Consider the following 22,782-nt stretch of genomic DNA (forward strand, 5'->3'; position numbering starts at 1 on the left):
ATACGATTTACAGCTAAGGCGATTAGTGCTCTTTAGGAAGCTACGGAGGCATTTCTCGTAATCGAGCTTAAGCTTTTAAACCTCCTTACTATCTATACAAAGCGGGTTACTCTTTAAAATAAAGATATATAGCTTCTAGCTAAAATTCGGCGTCGGTTTATAGCGGATTAGTTGGAAATTGTATTTAGTCGTTAGATTAACCTAGGAGGAGGCCTATTTTCGCATCCTTTTACCGGCTATAGGTGCCGGCTACATTTCTAATTTTATCTCCGCGCTGTCCCTAAATCTAAGGTACGAAGTAGAAACCTAGCGCTCTATATTTACCCGGCTATTATAGAGACGAGCTATATTTAGATTAGTTTCTTCGTATATCGCAACCTAGCGGATAGTAAGCGAAAGGGCGATAGAACGTTTATAATACGTCTCTATTTAGACCTAAAACATAAAGGTCCTAAGGAGCCCTAGTATCCTAACTATAAGGAGATTCTTTAGTATTAGCACTTTAATCCTCTATACTACGAGGTAGATAGCAAGCCTACGAGAGAGAAACTTTAACGAGAAATTCTCTATAATGCGTAGCGCTATTGTATAGCTATAGATACGCACTAAGTCCGGCAACTCGAAGAAGAATTAAGACAGCGTATTAGCGACCGAGGAAGAGATCGATAGTATACTAGTAGAGTCGAGGTCTTATAAGCGAAGCATAAGATAATATAGGCTCTTAGTCGTATAGAGTAACGTACTATATAAATAACTAGGCGTACTACTCTTATTTACTTACGACCTATATCCTAGGATACTCTTCTCGTACTTTTTATACTCTTTTCTAATGCCTTACCTATAAGCGCTCCGCGACAACCGAGTAAATATAAGCTATAGGGTTTCCGCTCGGTACCTTAGCCTCCGAGATAGGGCGGAGTTGAATTTAGAGCGATAGCCGGCACTCGTAGCCGGTATATAGAGACGGTAGTAGGCCTTTTCCTACTAAATAACTAGCTTGTTTAGTATAGCCTACCTAATATTTCTTATATTTACTAGCAATAGGCCTAGGTTACTTATAAGATTACTATAGCTAGTAAAGGTATTACTAAAGAATATCTATACTATAGTAAGATACTATTATTACGCCGGCTATTTATTAAAAGGAGGCTTTCGCCTATTACTATGCCGGCTATATATGCCGGCTATATTTCAAAGTCTCCCGTACCTGCCTTTTTTAGCTATGCCTACCTTTTTTAGCCGTGCCTACCTTCTTTCCTTACTCTAACGTTACTATAATATAGGCTTACGCGAAGCTTACTCTATTGCCTAGCGATACTACGACACTACCGCTATATTCAACCTTCGTATCGATACCTATACCTCTACGCTCTATATCTACTACCTCCGTAATACCCTCGCTCCGCGCGTACCTTCGTATACCTTCGTAACGCACTTTTTTCCTCAATTCGACGACTTTTATAATAGCGAGTCTACTTAACTAAGTTACGACGCCTCGTAAGAAGGGACCTAGTGCTTCTATAGGTCGTAATAAGACCGGAAATAGTAGAACGAGTACAGTATATTAACGTAAGAGGGCTGCTACTACTACCGCTAGCTCCGGTACTAGAAAGGGCGTCGCGAGTAAGGCTCCGCGTAAGACAACGGCGGGCAAGGCTCTACGTAAGACGACAACTAGCGCTTCTACTACTAGTAGCAATCGTACGAAGCGTCGATAGCGCCTAGGAAGTAAGTCCTATTTATAGCCGGCAGCGTAGCCGGTAGCGTAGCCGGTAGCGTAGCCGGTATTCTTACTGTCTTTTTACTAATCCTTCTTTAGCCGTAGCCCTCCGTAAGATTCGGCAGTATTAGAAGAGTTCTTAGCTCCTAATCCGCAAAGCTCCTTTCTAACGACTTATTCGCGAAATTGCCTAGGATTATAGAACGGACCTTCGCTTCTAAGCCTCCGCGATAGGCGCCCTTTAAGAGGCTATAGAAGCCTACCTAGTTCGTATCTTCGAATATATGTTTCTCTTCTACCTCTTTTCGGACTATACTAATACTATTTTAGCGGTTAACCTTATAGCTATCTACGCGAAGCGTATAACGATTATAGATAAGGATTTTAAAGCACTCGATTAGATTCTAAAAGGCTAGAATGTCTATATTCGAGACGGTGCTAGGTAGGATAGATATTCTAGTAGAAAGGATATTCGTAGTATTATCTGCAAGCTTTTCTATATACGAAATAAGCCGCTGTTATACGGCGCTATATACTACGCTCTAAATACTCTCTAAGCATATATATATAGTATAGTATGCTTTATTAGCCGTACGGAATAGAAGTCTCCTAAAATCCCGTTAGTACTAAGGAGTAAAAAGGCCGGCTACGCTACTAGCTACGCTGCTAGGTTTTTTAAAGAACTAAAAGAAGATAGACATTCCGGTTGATTTGTATTAGTTTAGATTTTTATAAAAAGAAAACAGGGAAAAATAAGGAAGGTTGAAGAGCCTAATAGTTATAGTTATAGGCACTATCCCTATTTTCTAGAGCATATTATATACCTGCCTTCGCAACTCTACCTAATACTCCCTCTAAATATCCTTATACTCTACCTACTAAAAATTCAACTAGGTACCTAGACCTATAGCTGCCTCTATATCTTTTACTATCTTCTATAGGTTAAAGGCCTCTTCTATAGTAGCCTCTACCTCCTTATATAATACGAAGTTACTACCTGCCCTACCCTTTATATCTCCTAAATAACTAAGAGTTCTAAGGAACGAACTAGCATTCGGCCTTAGTATAGCGAGTGACTAGTAGAACGTTCTATAGAGCTGCCTTATAGCTCTTTTATATACTATGCCGATACCGAGGGAGGAGCTATCCTAGTACTTAATATTATCGAATAGTTCGGTAGGAAAGTGTATAAACTTCTTAAGGAGGAGGACTTCTAGGGAAATCGATGAGTTCTGCCTAGATCTAGATAAAGACATTCTGCTAAGCAGTTAGGGAATTGAACCGTAAACGAAAGGATGAAATTTATACCTAAGGAGTACAGTTTCCGAACTGAACTATAATGCCTTATATATATATATATGTGCTTTTGATTAGTTAGTGCCCTTAGCTAATTGTCTATAGATTTAAGGTTATATAAGTACCTTTATACAACTACGTAGCCTAAGTAGGATTCGAAAATTCTATAAGTACTAAGGACTAAAAATGCCGGCTACGCTGCCGGCTATACTACTAAGTCTTACAAAGGGCTTGCTTAAAGCTACGTATACATTCGTACACTTCTTAAAAACCGATAAATTATATAGTTCGAACTAGCTACTTATATAGTTGCTTAGCAAACTAACCTAAACTAAACTAGAGTTTCGGCTTAGCAAACCAAACCAAACTAACCCGAACTACTACGGGGTCTATTCGCTATATCCGCCAAGAGCGAGCGCACCTTTAGTATAGTAAGGCGTACTATTCTATAGGAACGAAGCCAACTAGATAGTAAGACAGTGCGTATAACAGAGCCTTCTAAACAATAGTAGAAGGCTAGTATTATATTACTAGTAATAGACAATAGTACTATTAAAGAAGATAAGGCGGAAGACTTATTAGATACGTAGTACTGCATAGCAGGCGCCTTATAGTGATATATCGACAGTATTATTATTATAGTATCTATAACAACAGTATCTATAACAACAGTATTAATTAGTCTTAATAGACAGCGACAACGACGTAGAAGTAGCTATTAATCTATCTATCTACCTCCGCGGAAGACTAAATATCGACTATTTACCTAAATACACTAAAAGCCATATTTATATTTACTAAATATAGCCTCTAAATACTAACTACTCTTAATTGCGTTTAGGTTGAGAATGCTAAGACCTAGGAAACCCTACTAAGATTTTGCTAGTAAATTAGCTATTTTGTCCTATTTCTAAGCATACTTACCCTAATACTGAATTTTTAACTATATTAATAGTATAGCCGTTAAATACGGACGTTAAGGTGTTATTGTATATGTTCTACGCCTTCCTACGCCGCTATGCCTCGCTGCCTGCCCTCTAAGACTACTAGACTCGCGGTGCTCTATTTTGAAGCTAATTCTAACGTTCTAACTATTGTTTCGAAGACTAGAGCGAGTACGGCGACGATATATCGATAGCGGAAGTGTTAGGAGCTGTTTAGTAAGGTATATATACTAGATCCGGACCTACTACCGTCGCCTAGTAAGAAGAAGAAGAAGCGCCGTATAAGGAAGATATTACGAGTAAGTAACGTATACGTAGATGCTAGATATAAGACTTAATAGGTTCGATAAAGAGCTAAGTCTATCTACGTGAATCCGAATAGTTTTGTGCGGTACGCTAAGCGCTAAGTAGTAAGTTAGAGTCGCGTAGGCCGAATGCCTAAGGCTAGCGCTTTCTACCTAGGGCGTAGCCCTTTATATTACCCCCGTCCTCCTCTCTTTCCTTAGCGGGGATAGAAAGCCCTCCGCGGTTTCTATCGCTATTACTTTATCCGTTAGATCTGTACCTATCTAAGCTTCTCTAGAGTAACGCGCTCGTAGTTTCCTCCTTTACGATCGGGGTTTCCGCTACTTTCCGGTCGGGGTTGCCGTACCTAGGGTTTTAACGACTATAACTTTCTTCGCGACTAATAAACCGCGCTCTTTTACCTACTTACCGCCTTCTAGAACGCGCCGTAACTGCGCTTTTAAACGCTTTACTTATAATCGCGCTTTCCTTTACTTTCGCGACCTTTACTTCGGCGTCGCCTTCTAGGAGTATTAATATTTCCTTCTTCTTCTTCTTCTTCCTCTTTTCTTTATATATACCTCTACTACTACTACTACTACTACTACTACTAATACCGCAAGTCCCTCCCCTTCCTCCTCGGTTCCCTTCGTAAAATTAACTTGTCCTAGATAGCTCGTCGAATTTACTACGTTAGTTGCTACAACTCCGGCGAAGACTACGCCGACTAATCTATAAGGTTCCCGTCCGATTTATCGCGGGGTCCGCTAACCTTTCTTAAGCCCGCTAGCTCGAGGGCTTACGCTAATTACGCTCGTAAGAGAATTGCCTACGCCCTACTATAAGTTATCGCGATTCCCGTATTAAATCTCTCGCTAACTATTTAGTCCTTAAATAGCCTACGTAGCCTACGCTAGCTATACCCGCGCGACCCGCGCTAATATCGCCGAGAAGCACTCCGAGCTTCTTAAGGTTCTTAAGGCCTAGAAAGCCCTTAAGTCTCTCTAGCCGTAGGGGTTGTTATTTAGGTAAGATTCTCCGTTCCCCGCGATAAAACCCTCGCTAACTGTTTGTTTTAGCGCTATCGCCTCGGAGGTAACGAACACCGTCGCTAATGTCGTAGCTTAATAGACTTAGACGTAAGTTCCTCGCTACCCTTCGACTTTCTCTTGCTAACCTCTCCTTTTTAGTAGCGTTCCGACCGCCCTCTATCTCGGTAATAATCGTCTAGGTCCGCTAGAGGAGTAAAGATTTCCGTAGGTTTTCTAGGGGTTTCTAGGTAGCTTCGGATATATTATTATTATTTTTTTTTATAGTCCTAAGGTAACCTTCTAATTTCGGGCGGAGACCTAATACTTACTTATAAATACCTAAATGAAATTCTTCCTAGCTCTAAATTATATTTCCCTTCTCTAGTATTCTAGTAATTCTAAGTCTAATAAGTTAGTAAGAAAATCTAAACTCTAGAAGTTAGTAAAAGTCCCTAGAATCTATAAACCCGTTATTCCGCGGAAAAACTCTAGGTTACCGCGTTATTTCTTCCGTTTTCCTCTCTTCTCCTAATCTCCTAGAGGCCCGTCGTTCTCCTCGATTTGTCTATATTTCGCTTCGAAGTCGTCTAGCGCGGAGGTATCCGCGATATAGTCTAGGGGTTCCTACGTAGGTTTATAGTACCTACTCTATTTTACGAGTGCTTCTCGCCCTCGGCTTTGCTTCTTTTTTCGGGTATATAGGATTTCTTCGACCTACTACTCTTTATACGTCTCGATTAAGATAGGGTCCGGCTGTTCGTCGTCGGTTACCTACCTTAGAAGGGGGTCCCGGCTCGCAAGTCTTAGAAGGTCGGTATAGAATACCGGGTAAATGTTACTAGGTATCCCTAAGAGTTATACTAAGATAGGCGATAATACCTCTTCTACCGTATACTTAGCGTACTTCGAGTCGAGGCTCTTCTTTAGTCTACCGGTCTAGTAATTCCTTAGGTCGAGCTAGACCTTATCTCCGATACGATATACCGGCGCTAGAGTTCTAGTCTTATTCGCGCTGTCCTCTTATTTCTATACGGCTTCCGCTATCTGTACTTAGTATAGATCTAAGATCTGCTTAATCTTGTTTACGAACTCCTCCGCCCGTTTTGCCGTAGTTAGCCGTCTATCGATAGCTAGGTCCTTCTCTAACGCAACGGGAGAGGTAGATTCGTAACTATAAGTCGCGAAGAAAGAGCTTATTCCTAACCCCGCTTAGTGTCTCCCGTTAAACGCTAGTTCTACCGTAGGAAGCTATTAGTTCTAATCGGACTGCATCTAGTTAATATAGTTCCGTAGGTAAGCTTATACGTCTTAGTTTACGCGCTCCGGACCTCCGTCGGTTTATAGGTAGTAGGCGGAGCTTAACCTCTACTTTACGCCGAGTAGTCGATATATCTCCCTCTAGAAAGTGCTCGTCTAATTCGTACCTCTATCGCTAGTAATAGTACGAGGAAGTCCGTAATACCTAACCTAGTATTTTAGGAATAAAACCGCGTATTCCTCTGCTTTTATAAAGGGAGTACCGATAAGGGCGATCTATTTGCTTAGGCGGTCTTTAATTACCTATAGATACCGGTTCCTATCTAACTCCGGTAGGTTAGTTATAAAGTCTATCGAGATTTCTTAGAAGAAACGGTCGGGTACTAGTAGGGGTTTTAGGAGGCTGTGTTTATATTCCCTCTATACCTTATTGCGTCTATAATAGTTGCAGTTCCGTAGGAATTGCTATACCTGCTTCGACTATAGCGGCTAGTAAAAGTCGCGACCTAGTATAGAAGTAGTAGAATCCCGGCCGGGGTAGCCGTAGAGCGGCGAGTCGTAGATCGACTAGATAATCTTCGTACGTAGTACATCCTGCTATAGTTCCTCGGTCCCTATGTCTTTGTATTCGGTTTCCGTCGTCGCTAGGGCTCCTAGAACCTAGAGCTTACTATAGTAGCGAAGGAACCCCTTAGGGTCTATTATACAATCCCCGATCTAAATTTTTACTTTAATTTCCGGTTATAATGTTCTATCTCTCTCGCGGATTTTTCGTACTACCGTCTAGTATACCGTATCTTTCTCGACAATGCTCTTCTATATATCGTTTATCTCTAGGTCCTAGAATAGTTTAGCGCTTTCCGGCGAAGGCTACGCGGGCTCCGTTTCGTTCGCGAGTAGAGATAACGGGCTCGCCTTCGTTATACGTAGGAAGCTATAGATAGTAGTACTAGAAATCTAGACGTTTTCCGGCTAGTTTAGAGAGAGGTCCGGCTCTAAGAATCTCCGGAACCTCGAAAGCTTATCGTCTTAGCCTAACGTATCTTGTTCCCTCCTCGATAAGGTATCCGGTAGGATAGCTTCGATTCCCGGCCGGTAGACTAGGGTAAACTAGTACTTCGCTAGTTCTTCCTACTATCGGATCTATCTTTCGGACAGCTAGCGCTTTACTATAAAGTATTCTAGGTTCTTATAGTCCGTCTAAATCGTAAAGAGGCTATATAATTTTAGCTCGGAGTCCTAAAACTTAATACTAGATACGACTGCGAGTATTTCCTTATCGTAGATGTCGTAATTAATCTCCGCCTTGTTTAGTTTCTTCGAAAAGAAGCCTACCGGTCGGCGGATTCCCGCCTTTTCTTAGATAAGGGCGCCCCTAATCGCGAACCCGCTATAATCCGTCTTAAGGAAGGTAGGGAGGGACGGGTCCTACTAGGTAAGTACTAGGGCGCGGTAGAATTTGTCCTTTAGCGTCTCGAACGCTTTGTCCTATTCTTCTCCCTAGGCGAATAGGGTACTCTTACCGGTAAGCGCAGTTAATAGCGCGGAGATCTTAGAATAGTTCGGTACGAATATACGGTAGTAGTTCGTAAATCCTAAGAAACGACGGACTTCCTTTTAGGTCTTAGGTACTACCTATTTTTGTACGGCTTCTACCTTTTCGGGGTCGGCTAATACTCCTCCTCTATCGGCGTAGACGATAAATCCTAGGTACTTAATCTTTTTCTAGGCGAATTCGCTCTTTTTAATATCGAGGTAAAGGCCTCTATCCTAAAGCTTCTTAAGTACCGCTCTTACCTTATAGAAATAGTCTTCCCTCGACCCGCTCGAGTAGATAACTACGTCGTCTATATACGCCGACGCGAAGTCGTTTAGATACTCCTATAGGAGAGTGTTAATATACCGTTAAAATATAGCCGGGGCTCCGGACAAACTAAACGGGCATACTAGCTATTCGAACGAGCCTAGCCTCGTCCGGAAGGCCGTCTTATACTCGTATCCTTTTGCTATTCTAATCTTATAAAAGGCCGAGACTATATTAACCTTAGTTAACTACCGGGCCTCCGTTAGGTTCCTTATAGTATCTAGGATTAGTAGGAGGGGGTATCTATCTTGCTTCGTTAGAGCGTTAAGCGCCCTATAGTCGTAGTAGAACCGCAGTTCTCCCCTAGGCTTCTTAACGAACAGTACGGGCGCCGCCGCTTCGGAGTTCGCCGGTCTTATAAACCCCTTCTTTAGGAGCTCGTCTAGCGACTTCCGTAAGACTAAGAGTTCTTATTTCGATATACTATAGAGCGGACTCTAAGGGAGTTAAGGCTAGGATCCGTCTAGTTTCTCCTAGAGTTCTATCGTATAGTCGATACTAGGACGATAGGGCGCTAACTTATCGGCTTCCCTTTAATAAAATAGCGCGGCTATATCGCGAATCTCCGAGGGTAGCTTCTTCTTTAGCTCCTCGATCGTCGGGTATTCCTTCGTCTTTAGGGCCTTTTTAATATCCTCGGCAATTGTCGCGGTAAGTAGGCTTCTTATAGCGTTAATTATAGCGATGTTTCCGTTCGTATCGACCTCGCGGTAATAGCGCCCTTCTTTTATCTAATACTAAGCCCTCCCGTAGTAGTACTATCGTTTTTTAGGCGCGGTCCTAATTTTGTTATATACCTTCTATAGGTTCCCTAGGATAAGGGGAAAAGCTAATCCTAGTACGACGTAAGCGTATACTGTTTATTAGAATCTATTAATTTCTATCTAGAAGGCGACGACTCCTACAATTTTCGCGTCTTATATTGCCGCCGACGCTCCTTTTACTTCTCGGGACTTACGGCTAATATAGCTAAGTCCGAGGCCTTTAGCTAGGCCCGTATTAATTGTAGCGTAATACTAGTATCCTTCGTCGATAAGAGTAGAAGTTCCGACGTTATTTTCGAGGACTATATCGGTATATATAAGATTCCCGTTTATATCCTTTTTAACTTCTTCCTATTTCTTTGCCCGTACTCTATCTACTCCCGACTCCTAACTACGAGTAGGAGTTACTCTTTTCCCAAGTCGGAACTGCTTAAGTCCGACTACTCTTCTATATCCTCTAGAATAGGTTATACGGAGGCGATACTAATCTTAGTAGGCTAAGCCGGCGGGGCGTACGGGCAATCTCGAATGCGGTATCCGCTCGCTCTATAGCGGAAGTAGAGTCTTTTCTCCTTACGCTTCTCTCTTTCTATAGAGTCGACCTATTTAGCCCTAGGTTTCCCCGCCGTCGATTATTAGGCTCCGCGGTTCTTTCTACGGGAAGCGTTAGTTTAAGCGGGATTTATAACTACGTCTCTATTAGAGTCGACCTTTAGGTTCGCCGTAGGGGCCGTATAGGGGGGAATAACGACCGTAGGACTTGCTACTTCTTTCTTCCTTTCTTACTAGCGTTTCGTAGCCTATTTAAACTAATCTATCGACTCGAGGTTCGTTATAATCCGCTCGACCTCCTCCGTATAGAGGTAGTAATCCTTAATCTTTAGTACGGCGGTAGTATAGGTCTTAGCCGCGTTCGAGAAGGTGTTCTTTAGATACCCGATTTTCGTATCGTCTATCTAACGGTCTCCGCTTACGCTTAGTAGGAGGCCGTCGAATTCTAGCTAGTAGTTGTACTAAGGTTGTCCCTAGGAGTGCCTTAGGGCTTAGAGTTGCTCTAGCGCCTTTATAGCTTCGTTACTATCCGCGAAGACGTCCTCGAGTTACTAGAAGAAAGCTTCGGGGTCCTTTCCTTTCGTAAGGCTTCCTCTTTCCTAGAAGTAGCGTATCCTAGCGCGTTCCTTTACCGGCAGAGTATCGTATACGGTATCCTAGTAATAATCTTCGGAGAGCTTTAGTTTTAGCCCGGAACGAACTCGGTACGAACTTCTTAGTCGTAGTAGGTAGTCCCGGAACGACTCGGCTTTCCTATCCTACGATAGTAGTTTCTACTCGCGGGATGCCGTTACGTTTTAGCCGGAAGCCGAGAGAGTTTCTAGCAGTCCCTTTAGGATCTCGTTCGTAGACTAGTCTCGTACTAAACTAGCTTCGGAAGGCCCGGGCTAGCGAGACGCTTCCGCGTATTAGAGCGCGGAACGAGTAGCTTATAGCTAGGCTTCTATCGTCTACTATCTAGTATAGAGACTCTCGAAGGCACGATAAATCTCGTCCCTAGTTATCTCTAGTACGGTAGGGGCAGCGTTCCCCTAGCTATCTTACTCGGGTTCCTAATAAACCTTAGCGTTTCCTATATTAAGGATCGAACCTAATATTACGGATAAGCAACGCGTACGTAGATACTAGATATAAGACTTAATAGGTTCGATAAAGAGCTAAGTCTATCTACGTAAATCCGAATAGTTTTGTACGGTGCGCTAAGCGCTAAGTAGTAGGTTAGAGTCGCGTAGGCCGAATGCCTAAGGCTAGCGCTTTCTACCTAGGGCATAGCCCTTTATAAAAGATAACGAAGGAGATAGACGTATAGTTAAAGGAATACCTATCTAATCGACTAGACTTATTCCTTAAAGAGATGTATATAGCGTTATATAATGAATTTAGCGTAGAACTGTATCCTTCGAGTGTTTAGCGTACGCTTACTAATCGGCTCGAATAGACTCGGAAATAGTTAAAGCATATCGCGAAGGAGCGCAATCCGATAGCAAGAGCCGTATAGCATACTAGGAGCTAGAAATGGCCTGTTAATAAGTTAGTCTTTATTAACGAGACGGCCTCTAATAAGAAGACTGCTTACTAGAAATATAGTTAGTCTCTAAGAGGTATAGATTGCTACGATTTCTAGTACGCGCAAAGACAACGACGTACCTTAGTATTGCCGGCTTTAACGATTAATAGCTATCTTAACTGTACTCTTTATATAGAAGGCGCCGTAGATTAAGTTACCTTTAACGACTAGCTAGAAAATAAAGTACTACCTCTCGTTAAGGGCTAGGAGATAATCTTTATAATAGACAACGCCTTAATCTACTATAGCGATAGGGTAGAAGAGATAATACGGTTAGCCGGCTATAGATTAGAGTACTTGCCGCTATACTCGCTAGACCTTAACCTAATAGAATAGACCTTCGCAATGCTTAAAAGATAGCTTAAGAAGAACAAGCACCTATAGAAGGACTTTAAGTGCTTTGCCGACTTCCTTAGATAGGCTCTTAAGTATATAGCTAGCCTTAATATAACCGGACTCTTTAAACATAGCGGTTATAACGTTAATAGCGTGTTTAACGACGAAGCAACTAAGTTAGGCTTTGAGCTTAACAACCTATACCTCTAAGCGGCAGAATACTACTACTATACGACTAAATTATACTATTAAAAATGCGCAATATTAAGATAATGTCTAATAGAAGCTCCGCTATCAATTTTATAATAGTCGGAGTAGTATAGCGGATGTTTTCGAATTTCGAAGGGATAGTGCGGAATACTAAGCCCCGCGCTAAGCGCTCCGCTTACAAACTTTACTTTTTAGCGGAGGACTCGAAGGGCGGCAACGATAATTAAGACATACGCAACGGAGCAATTAATAAGCTACTTTGTTTCCCTTTCCTATATAAACTCTATACTAATCTAAACTAAAGAAAATAGCCGTTGCTCCGTTATTAATGTCGTTATTATTATTTAAACCTATTACTTCTCTAACCTCTTAGATAACTTAATCTTCTAAAAGCGCTTTAATGTATTAAGCAACCGTCGTCTATAGCCTTTAAAGAAGCTAAGTTCTTCCTTCTAGTACTTCTTAGAGACACGCATTATTTGATTACAGTCCTATTTCTTAGCAAGGAAGTATAACTCAATCTTCTTAAAGTCTCTAACTTCTTCTAGATTAGACTATTCGTATTACTATATAGTATACTTAAAGAACTGTCGAGTAAGGCTTAAGATAGGCGTTCTAATCTGTGCTACAATACGGACTAGAATAGGAGACTCTTCTATAATAGCCGGAGGTAGTATAACGGCAGGCTCGGCGGCGGCTAGTTATCTACGAAGGACCGGAAGCAGACTCAATATAGTCTCTCGGACAATAGCACTAGGATTAATGTTATTACGGCCTCGTTAAACGGCTAGTGTTTAAGGAAGCTCTACTATCTTTAAATTAGCAAGCATACTAGTAGAGCCCTTTAGCTTGCTACTTAATATCTTGTCCTTATAATCCTTTATCTTTATAAAAGCTAACTCCGGCGGCTTCTTAAGACTAACTCCTTCTTGCTATATAGCAAGAGCGTAAGACTATAGGTTTAAAGCCTCGGTATAGAACTAGTAATAATAAATCTCCGTATTTAGCGTATTCTTAGGATAATAGCAGTAGCCGCTATAGTTCTTACAGGTGCTAAGAGTATATATATAGTTAGCTTAGAGCTTAGTCTTATAGTTACTAGACCTTCGTTCTTCTATAATATAGGCAAGACCGTCTATAGCTTGTTAGTCGTTTAGCTTTAGTTTGCTAACTTTAAGAATAGCGCTAGCGAGGGCGTCCTTCGCTACTGTTTTGAACTTAATATTAATACGGACCTTATCTCGACCTTCGTATTCAAATTCAAGAGCGGCATTAAGTGCTTTACTATAATCCTTAGCTAGGAGAGATTAGTATAGAAACGCTCTTCGAATAGCCGTTTAACTTACTACTTTGCTTCTAACTTTAGTAGAACTAATCCGCCTTCTTTATACTCGTAGCGGATACGACTAGTATATAGCTTCTAATAAAGAGACCTTGCTTCTTAGCCTTATTAACTGCCTAGTAGAAAGCATCTTTAGTAGGCTAAGTAGCGGCACTATACTATTCCTTATTCTTAGTTCTAAGGACCTAGTTGCCGCTAAGAAGGCGCTAATACTGCTTATAGTAAAGGTCGTTACGAGAGTCGGACGAGGCAGTCTTAATATCTCCTTTATCTATTAACCTCTAGTTTATAAGCCGTTGCGCTAGCTAATTGCTAGGCGCCTTACCTATAGTCGTTAACTCGCTAGGCGCGACTTTACCTTCTATATCCTTCTTACTACCGCCGTTACTACCGCCGTTACTATTATTATTACTAACTACTATCGACGCGCGCTCTAATAAGAGGTCCGAGAATTCTCTATACGCCTAAGTATTAAATACGCGCGCCTAACTAAACTTCTTTAAAGCTGCCTCCGCTACCGCCGACCTCTTTACTATCTTCGCCTTTTCCTTCTTCGGCGACTCGCGCCTTTTAATAGCCTCCTTATAAGCCGGAAGCTCCTTCTCGACTAGTTTACGTAATCGACTCGCTCGAGCCGCCGACGGTACTTTCTTCGGCTTTAGCGCTATTATAAGGTAATATAGTAGTAAGAGGTTACTAGCAACGTAGACTATAGCGATAATATATGCTATCTCTAGTAGTAGACCGCTTATAAGGGCCATTTTCGAGGCGGTGTAAGGATAACTGCACTCTATCGACCAAATTACTAAGAAACAGTATAGACAGGCATCGCGGTCACGAGGTTCTTGGCATTCTCAACCTAAACGCAATTAAGAGTATTCAGTATTCAACATCTATGGCGCCTGTATGCAACTCCCGTCGCGGCCCATCAGAAACGTTCTGTCTCGCAATTCGCGACTCGCCCGGGACGTCGGATGAGGGTCTATCGATTATTCTAGGACCTTCGTGAGGGTTTGGGTCGCTAAGCATACGCATACGCATATGCATAGCCAAGAGTGCGCCAAGGTACAGTACCTCCCATGCCCACAAAGATTGCTGTCCCTAGACGTCAATCAAGAGAGCTCCTACTTAATGCCGCAGCTCACACAAACTTTGCCTAACTGTTTGCCTCGGATGATGCTAGATCGTGGTGTAGTGGGCAGGTGCAGAAGCAAGGCGAGCACTCTTTATATGATCGCAGGACGTGCAGCGTAAGCACTGCACCCCTCTCTCTCTAACGATGCAACAAGTACACAAGACTCAGTAACTAACATCCATCTGAAAAGATATATAAAAAAACATTGCTCGGCACAGCTGAATGAAAGGGCCTGTTGCGGAGAACCAATCACTATTCTACCGCCAGCGTCTCGAAATAATCGATGCGGACAGTCGTTTCCTGTTGCCTACGTATGCACGACAAAGGCAGAAATGTGCCAGGTAGGTACCTCATCATTGCCTTGCAGGTCGGTTAATCAAGCCAAGGCTGCATGGCGCTTGCAGACCAATGAGGAGCTATGTCTGGACTAGAGTCCTTCACCGGTCTGTCTGGGGTACATGTAAGTGAATGTAGAGAAAAGGCATAGCGGCGATTGGACAACGAGCTCAACTTCGCTCGGAAATTTCCCTCGAAGCTATTCCCGTGGACTCGACGAGGATGGCGTGCTGCGTTCAGGAAACGTGTGGATGCCAGCGCCGACTGATGGATCCTTATTATCAAAACTCCTCAAAGACGAAAGCGGGGTTGCTTGTATATATAGTTAGTATATAGATTTGAAGAAAATCAAAAGAAAATCGCATAGTTTCATTCCTAATCTTGCCTTAGAATACCATAATCAAACCACACAACACTGAAACCGAAAAGCTCACATCCTCCAAACATCTGAGTATGAATGAGCAGCAGCTCCCAAGATTTTCGGGGTTTGGACCACTGACTAACCACAACCGAAGTAGAAATGAGTCCGACAAACAATCAAGAGGTCAAACGCGATCAGCCTTGGCAGAAAGACTGGCCGCCGCAAAGCGAAGGAACAAATCATGCTGCCTCGCAGCCAGTCGATGATAGCACGACTGGAGCTATGCCGGCGACTTTCTTGACTGCGCGTGGCGTGGACTTGTGGAGACTTGACGATAAAGAGGCCCTGCAATCGATGCTTGCAAAGCAGGAGGTTACATGTGCCTCGGTTGAGAAAGAAGTCAAGAAGGAGTGAGAGCCTGGCTGGCATCACGAGTCGATCGCGGCGACATTCGTTTGAGAGAGGAAAGGAAAGCTTTTTGCTCGAATCGCGCGGACTTTGCATTATCAACTCATTCATTTCGGAGAAGGTTGTCAGACTTTCAAAAAAACATTTTCGTGGATATGTGCGGAGAATTCGTCATGAGGAATCAGACTGTATACCAACATTTCTTTTTTTCTTTTCAGGAATATATAGCGAAAATTCGAAACTCGATGCTCTCCCTCAACGAATGTTTTGCGGAAGAGGCTGAGTTCTCGAAAGCGCAGTGAGCAACTACGATCGTTAGCGCATGAGAATATCCATCAGAAATTGTGCTCGGCTTTACCGGGTACACTCGAAGCACTGTCAGCGATGTTGAAAAGCCACATCTCCGAGGGCTTTTGGTCGGATATGTAGCACCATCTCTGGCCTTTGCTGTAGTGTACTGTGTAGCCTTCAAGAAAGCCTGTTGGAAATACCGCATCAATCTCCTGGAGGTCCTCCGAAGGATTCAATGTACTCGCATCGCAAAGTGCAAGAGGCCAGTCGCGAACAGGCCCTTTGAGGGGCTTCCAAACGCTCCGACCTTGTTAGCGAAGGCCCACGAAAGGCTTTGTGATGACCTACTTGACAGCTTGGACGCGAACTTTGGGTGACAGCAAAGTGCCCGAGATCTCTTCGATAAGAGAACGCACTTGGTCGATGGTATAATCTGTCTTTTCGTGAGCGGTAGTGATAGGTTGATCTCCCTCACGTACCAACATGAGCCTTCGGAATTGGCTGTTCATACCGCAAATTTGTTCCAGCCGCCGGGAAGTTCGGATGTCTTGAACGAATCTGCACAGGTTAGAACAGTGCGATGGTTTGGGGGAGTGCATGCCTACAATAGTCTCGTGAAAATACACGCCGCTTGCTCCGAGGGATTTCAGAAGCACCTCCCGCAGTTCCACGGCAAAGATGCTTTGCACCTTTTCTTGATCGAAGAAATCCTCGTACTCAAGTTTACTCTCCAGATCCAGAATTTGGAATCCTTCGCGACCAAGGCTCAGGGAGTCCTTTCGTGGCCGAATATCGTGTATCGTTACATCTATGTCTTCATGGTCCACATTGGTTTTCTGTGTTCCAGGCGGTGGAAGATATGAAAGATTGAAGGCCTTCTCATGGGACCATTTCGGATCCCGCTTGCAGAATTTAATGGTCGAATGTACGTCCATCTTCGAAGCAGATGTCGAGTGCTCAGCTTGGGAGGCGGAAAAGGCGAAGTATATATGTCTTTTATGCTGAGCTGCGCAAGCGGCGGGCTTGCGAAGCGGGGTACGTACTTACGCCTGTGTATTGGCATATGTTACCTTCACAAATCTGGCTGCTGCTCTGGTTAAGAATATTCGTCATCCCAAGTGCCACGTTTGCAAAGTGATTGTTGGTGAGTGGGGCATATCACAGTAGACCTAGCAGCTATACTCATTTACAGGATATGCTATATTGCGTACCCACCCGCATCGTCCATTCGTGGCTCTGCGACCGCTTGAAATGTGCCATTGGGTTGTCTTCTTACGGTCTGCACATACGTGAGGCCTTGAACCCAGGTTACGTTCAAGCCTCTGTCACGTAAGAATGCCACAGTGTGGTTGTCGAAGGTATACTCGAACAGGACCTAAAGACCCCGTTAATTGCTATGCATGTAACGCCATATTCTGTCCTTACCTCATTCGGCATCAGCTGATCATGAAACCTAGGAGCTGCGGCGGCTGCATCTATGCTCATGTTGAGTTCGAGATTGTGCCAGAGACTCTGAATAGTGGACGTGATGATCTTGGAGCCACCAGCAGCTCCAGTCAGGAGGAATATGTGGCCATCGGAAAGAACCTCAGCGATGGCAGGTGACATGGACGAGAGAGGTCGTTTTCCAGGTGCAATAAAGTTGGCATCTGACGGCAGATAGCTGTACTCGTTCGAAACATTTGGCATTGAGAAGTCGTTCATCTCGTTGTTGAGTATGAGGCCTGTCTCAGGCACCATGACATGCGATCCAAAGCCCAGATTCAAAGAAGTTGTCATGGACACAGCCATCCCGTGCTTGTCAGCCGATGAAACGTGAGACGTTCCATGACTAGGAGATTTATCAGCTCACAGCAGACATGCACACTGAAAGAGACTCACGACTCGGGAGACGTCATATTGTCGGGATTGTATGCCGACAATGGCAATGTATGCGTGTCAGAAATACGACTTCTGATATCAGTAGCAGTGGAAGTAGAAATCATGTAATCCTCGAATTGATCCATGTGAGCTACGAACGAAGGATCTCCAAGCTTCATTCTCTGTGACAGTCAGCTAAAAATTCAAGGAGCAACGAATTGGAATGTCGTACCTGTCCGAATGCAAATCGCATAGCTTGGTCCAGCCTGTAAGTACTAAGATGGATTTCAGAAGGTTCGTGTATGGATTCATAGCCTCCCACGATGTTCAAAGTACTCAGGACCACGGATCCACCGGCAGGCGCACCGCAGCTGACTATTTTGAAATCCTTGTATTTGATCGCAAGAGCTTTTCGTGAGATTACGGAGTAGGCGAGCAGGTCTTGCAAGGTCATGGTTCCGTTGGCTTTTCGAATGGCTCGTATGGTTGCGTTTGCAAAAGGCCCCCTATAAAATGCATCGGGCCCTTGATGCGCGATGGCTTCGAGGAAATCTGCATAACGTTTCCGGGTCATCATATCGCCCTTGACCAGATTCGTGCCATTCGGAGCAAAGTCGATGGCCCAAGTGTCATCGGTGAGGAGAAAGCTGTTTGGGCCTTCTTCTTCAATAGCAGACGCCAATTCGGCACTCACGCGGAACCCTTGCCTTGCGACATGGATAGATGGCCTTATAAGCGACGACCATGATCGAGACGCATAATGCCGATGCATATATTCGAGGCCTCGTAACTGTCCCGGGACGCCGCTTCGACAGAATTAGTGGTCTCTCGTCAGCTGATCTCGTGAACTTTACCTGGCGAGTCCTCCGTGAATCGAAGCGTTGATATTATTGTGGTACATGTCGCGAGATGCAGATGCGGGCGCAGTCTCTCGAAAGTCAACAAAGTCGTAGGAGCCATCTGTTCCTCTGACCAGAGCATACCCCCCACCTCCCAGTCCAGTCCATTGCATGCCTGAATGGAAATCAGCTTGCCATTTTCCGTCATGTTCGAACGAGATGATACCAATTACGGAAAGACAGAACTCTGCGGCAATGGCCTATTCGAGTCAGCCTTCAAGAACGCTGCAATATGTATGAGGCATTTGCCTACTGCATCAACTGCATTGCCGCCCTCATGGAGGACGTTTATGCCGATGCGGCTGCAAGGAGCGGCGTTTGAAGCCACGGCGCCAATATGATCTTTCACCGGCAGCTGCTTTGCCTGTGCAAGCGGGTGCAGTAAGAAAGGGCCTCGACTGACCAGGAGGACAGCAAGTAAGGCAGCCAAAGCGACTGTGCAAAGCAGAACACGCTCCATACCATAAGTCCAGTGCAGGCAGGCCGCGCGCATACTCGAAGCCAAGTAGCGAATGGTGGTTGATGCAAGAGGGTGTGCATTCTTCTCGGCCCTGCGGTCAAGACGAGCTCGTGATGAATCAGCGGTCGCAGATTTTCGAGCTTGGCGCACGAGCACGGAAGGGGAGAGATGAACGTGGCAGTGGCAGTGGCAGTGGCAGTGCGTCAAGATCCATATCTCCCAAGCAACAGCGAAGCGACCAACGCTGCAAGCAAGCTTGAAGTGCTGTGTAACTACACTACTGCTACTTTGCAGCATCCCCGCAAATCCTGCGGCTGCTTCGGGATGGGCCGGGGCGCACGGCGACTGCCAGAAGTTACTTAAAGCTTGTTGTCGCGAGTGTCAAATGTCGAAGTCAATACACGTCTAGGAATGTTTTCACACGACCGTGCTCACCCAACTCCCGAAATGTCTTCTCTTCCATCGCCTTGACTCTTTGATGCAGGTCGAGCAGTCGAGGACTTATGACAGTTTCGAAACCCATGGTGTCCATGTTGAATAGCGTGGCTGCCTCAGCCTGGCTTGCAGGAAGCATCTCGGTGATGCCCAAGCTTTTCCTCGTCTCGTCTGTATAGCGAAAGTGGTAGTTAGTACTGTCCAGCCATTGCAGCGGCTCTTGGCGCTGGATACCAAGTATGCCGGCTCCAATGTAAGTTGCGAGCACCAGGAAAATATTGGCTGTACAGTCTATAGCGCGGAACTCCCAGTGGTTGCTATTGATGCGACGAACTGGAGCATCTCTGTTCTCAGTGCCCCAACATACCCATTGTCCTAAGGTCATCAGATGAAGTCGCGAGTAGCTTTCCTCTGTTGGCATCGCGTAAGCACACAGTCGTGAAAGTCGCCCAAGAACACCTGCAAGAAAATGTTGAACCTTGCCTTCCTGAGCCGTTGCATCGTCTTCCGTTGACGTGGATTCAAATGACATGTGAACATGCAGACCGCAAGTATCAGCCTCTTCAAAAGGCCGAGGCAAAAAGATAGCCTTCATGCCGTGTGCTTCGGCGACGTTGGCAACGATCTCTTTCGCACGAACATATGAGTCTGCAGCCTTGACGACTTCCATCGGACCAAGGGCAATCTCAAATTGTTGAGGGCCTGACTCTGCGTGATAGTGCTCAATCGCTATCCCACACCGTTCGAGTTGTTGAGCACTTTCGCAAAGCACTGCCTCATTCTTCCCTCGAATGCTACAAGCCACGCTGTTGCGATTGTACAATGGTGCCGAAGTCAAATGCGGCATCTCGTCGTGGTGTGGTTGCGGCACCAGGTAGAACTCGATCTCAATCCCTACTAACATACTCAAACAATGGTCCTCCCTGATGCGCTTCACCAGACCTGACAGTGAGTACCGAGGGCATCGATCGAATATACTGCCATCGACGTCACCATATGCGTTGTTCTCTTCTGAGATATTGCAGAGCACGGACGCATGCCCTTCTCGAAGACGGCAAAGTGAGCTCCAGTCCGGATACAGAGCAGTCCGACTTCCTGGCATACAATTATCGGGCAGATCTAAGCAGCTCATGAAACCTAGGATACCATATGCTGTACCTGTGGTAGGCTGCCCAGCTGCTGCGAGTGTTTGACATCGGGATTTTGGGACGACACGCGCCAGCAACCTTCCTGACATGTCAACCCAGTGGAAGTGCACCATCGATATGTCCTTTTCGCGTTGGAAAAAGTCGGTCAAATCTGCGGGAGCTCCAGCTTCAGGCTGGCATGCCAGTTGTGAATTGTTCATGGTCGAGCGTTGCACTTGAAGTTTCTCAGGGTAGACTATAAGGTGTAGGATCAGTTTGAAATGCGTTCGTTTACAATGGGATGGGATGGCGTCGACAGAACAAATGGCCAAAGCGACGGAGAGATTTGCACACGCGGCTTGTTCCAGGCTTGGCAAGCAGGGGTTTTCACGCTACTGCACTCAAGGCAACTTGAAGGCAACTTGGAATCTGCACGATGACTTACACTTACACCCTCACATCAACTTCGCAGCGCCCAGCCACCGCCTGCGAACCAGAATGGACAACACATACTCCACCTGATACCTCTGACGTTCCATACCGCCGAGGGCCTTGCTATCACCATCTTCTACACACGAGGCTGAGCTCTATCGCATCGCATCGCACCATGGGCGGCCTCTACTTGCGCCAGGCGGTGCTGAGCATGACTGACATGGTGGCCTGTCGCATGTGTCGCACTCCAGGCGAGCTTTGATCGGAGCGCAAGGTCTGTACCGATATTTATTGTGCTCTGTGCCGTGCACTTTTCCCCGCGCTTGTGTCATGTTGCTCACAATGCTACACCAGCGTACGGCTGTCGCGCACCTTGCGCTTGTGCCTCTTTTTGCCTGTCTTGCGCATTCTTCCCTCAACGTTTCCTCACTTGGCCAGCTCTGGAAGGGGGAATTGGCGCCATTTCAAGGTCGAAGTTACACGCCCGACAACACTACTGGCAATCTGAATTTTGGTGCCTGCTGCTTGGTCGCTATCAACGAGTCACTTCGCATTGTCAACAATACCGTGGAATACGTCCCAGGACAAACTGCCCTTCGAGGTGATATCAACGTGCTCATTGATTCACCTTGTCCATGCACAGCCGGGTACAATGGCTCCGCTGGAGGGCCTCCGCAAGTTTGGACAACTTACGACTGGTGTCTGGGTCATTGCGGGAGCTCGTGGCATATCAACGACGGGCAAGGTGTCAATAACTGGCTTCAGCCCCTGCTGGCGTTCATAGTACCATCTGTCATCTTTGTCCTAAACATCGGCCGCCGACGACGAGTCCATGTCCCTGGTTGGCTCTTCCCAAAGCGATTCAGCACTTGGTCTGGCATGTTGAGCGCGCTATATCAAATTCCGACTGCAGCTTTCGTGGCGATCGTTGACCTCGTCATTTGGCTCATGGTGGTATTCTGCCTTGCGGGGCCGATGATTGTTGCATGCGTTTTCGAAGCTGTGATTGATCTTCGGATACTGGACATACTTTTGAAGCTACCCCCACGAGGCGTTGCTTTAAGATCGCTCAGTGCTCAACAACAAGCACACATACTCTTCTGTGTGCTGCTAGGCAACTTGGATGTTACTCCAGCTTGGGATCACGCGACTCAGCGCGTGGCGAGACTTTCTCCACCTAAAATTCCAAATTCGCAAGGCTTGCAGGCACATCAATCTCCAGCAACGGGGCTCTTGGCCCCAGCGTCCGGCCCAGCGTCCTCTCAACACGAACTCTCAGCTCCAAGTACAGGCGCAAATGGGAGCCGCTCTCGAAGCTCTCGAAGCTCATCATCTGGTCATTCCGCGAATCTGAAGAACCACACAGCTTCCAATGACGACTTTGAGCATCACATTGAGCGCGTCAAGATTGAACTGGAGTGCATGCTGGAGTCGCAACCAAGTTTTGGATCCAACGTTGGCGCGGCTGTTCTTTTCTACACAGGCTCATTTGTTTACGCTGTTGCTGATCTCATCACGCATTCGGCGGATAAGTATGTTGCAATCATATGCAATGGGCACATCACTAACCACTCGATTTAGTCAACCCTCCCACGGCTTAGCTTTTGGCATCTTTTCAATGACAATACCCCATGTCGCGATTGCTTCTAGTTTGTTGTTGGCTGGGAAAGAAACCAAGGTGTGGGAGGCTATCACTTATGGCCCAGAGCGTCCGGACAGTATACAGCATATACAGCACCAGAAAGGCATCGCTGGCTCCAACGGCTCCAAAGGCAAAGGTGGAATGGCTGCCCTGCGTCTACCAGTCCTCGCTACGAGAATGTCTACGTCGGGGCCGTATATGTCTGTGTACACGCAAGTTTGGCCCTGG

General features: G+C 45.2%; 4 protein-coding genes across 4 annotated transcripts; 1 reads left to right on the top strand and 3 right to left on the bottom strand.

Annotated features, from left to right (window-relative positions):
• Positions 1-15,023: 15,023 nt before the first annotated feature.
• MYCFIDRAFT_203733 (uncharacterized protein) lies at positions 15,024-15,730 on the top strand. The gene is made up of 2 exons (XM_007929017.1): positions 15,024-15,090; positions 15,158-15,730. The coding sequence occupies exon 2, from the start codon at positions 15,160-15,162 to the stop codon at positions 15,412-15,414; it is 255 nt and encodes an 84-aa protein (XP_007927208.1). The 5' UTR covers positions 15,024-15,090; positions 15,158-15,159; the 3' UTR covers positions 15,415-15,730.
• A 31-nt stretch (positions 15,731-15,761) lies between these two features.
• On the bottom strand, positions 15,762-16,628 carry MYCFIDRAFT_121755 (uncharacterized protein; the record flags this gene model as incomplete). The annotated part of the gene is made up of 3 exons (XM_007929018.1): positions 15,762-15,999; positions 16,048-16,188; positions 16,324-16,628. Coding segments are annotated over 3 exons (684 nt in total), but the record flags the coding sequence as incomplete, so codon positions are not given.
• A 269-nt stretch (positions 16,629-16,897) lies between these two features.
• MYCFIDRAFT_32768 (uncharacterized protein) lies at positions 16,898-18,918 on the bottom strand (the record flags this gene model as incomplete). The annotated part of the gene is made up of 7 exons (XM_007928776.1): positions 16,898-17,074; positions 17,125-17,530; positions 17,581-17,741; positions 17,792-18,365; positions 18,414-18,573; positions 18,625-18,658; positions 18,712-18,918. 7 exons carry the CDS (start codon positions 18,916-18,918, stop codon positions 16,898-16,900), a joined length of 1,719 nt encoding a protein of 572 aa, XP_007926967.1.
• A 394-nt stretch (positions 18,919-19,312) lies between these two features.
• On the bottom strand, positions 19,313-20,701 carry MYCFIDRAFT_32819 (uncharacterized protein; the record flags this gene model as incomplete). Its single annotated transcript, XM_007928777.1, has 1 exon — positions 19,313-20,701. One exon carries the CDS (start codon positions 20,699-20,701, stop codon positions 19,313-19,315), a length of 1,389 nt encoding a protein of 462 aa, XP_007926968.1.
• Positions 20,702-22,782: the final 2,081 nt, after the last annotated feature.

Source organism: Pseudocercospora fijiensis (assembly GCF_000340215.1).
Source record: "Pseudocercospora fijiensis CIRAD86 unplaced genomic scaffold MYCFIscaffold_5, whole genome shotgun sequence".
Taxonomy (NCBI): Eukaryota; Fungi; Ascomycota; class Dothideomycetes; order Mycosphaerellales; family Mycosphaerellaceae; genus Pseudocercospora; species Pseudocercospora fijiensis.

Bases quoted from the DNA above. Each gene is read 5' to 3' on its own strand.
- MYCFIDRAFT_203733 (XM_007929017.1), top strand. From the start codon at position 15,160: ATGAGTCCGACAAACAATCAAGAGGTCAAACGCGATCAGCCTTGGCAG.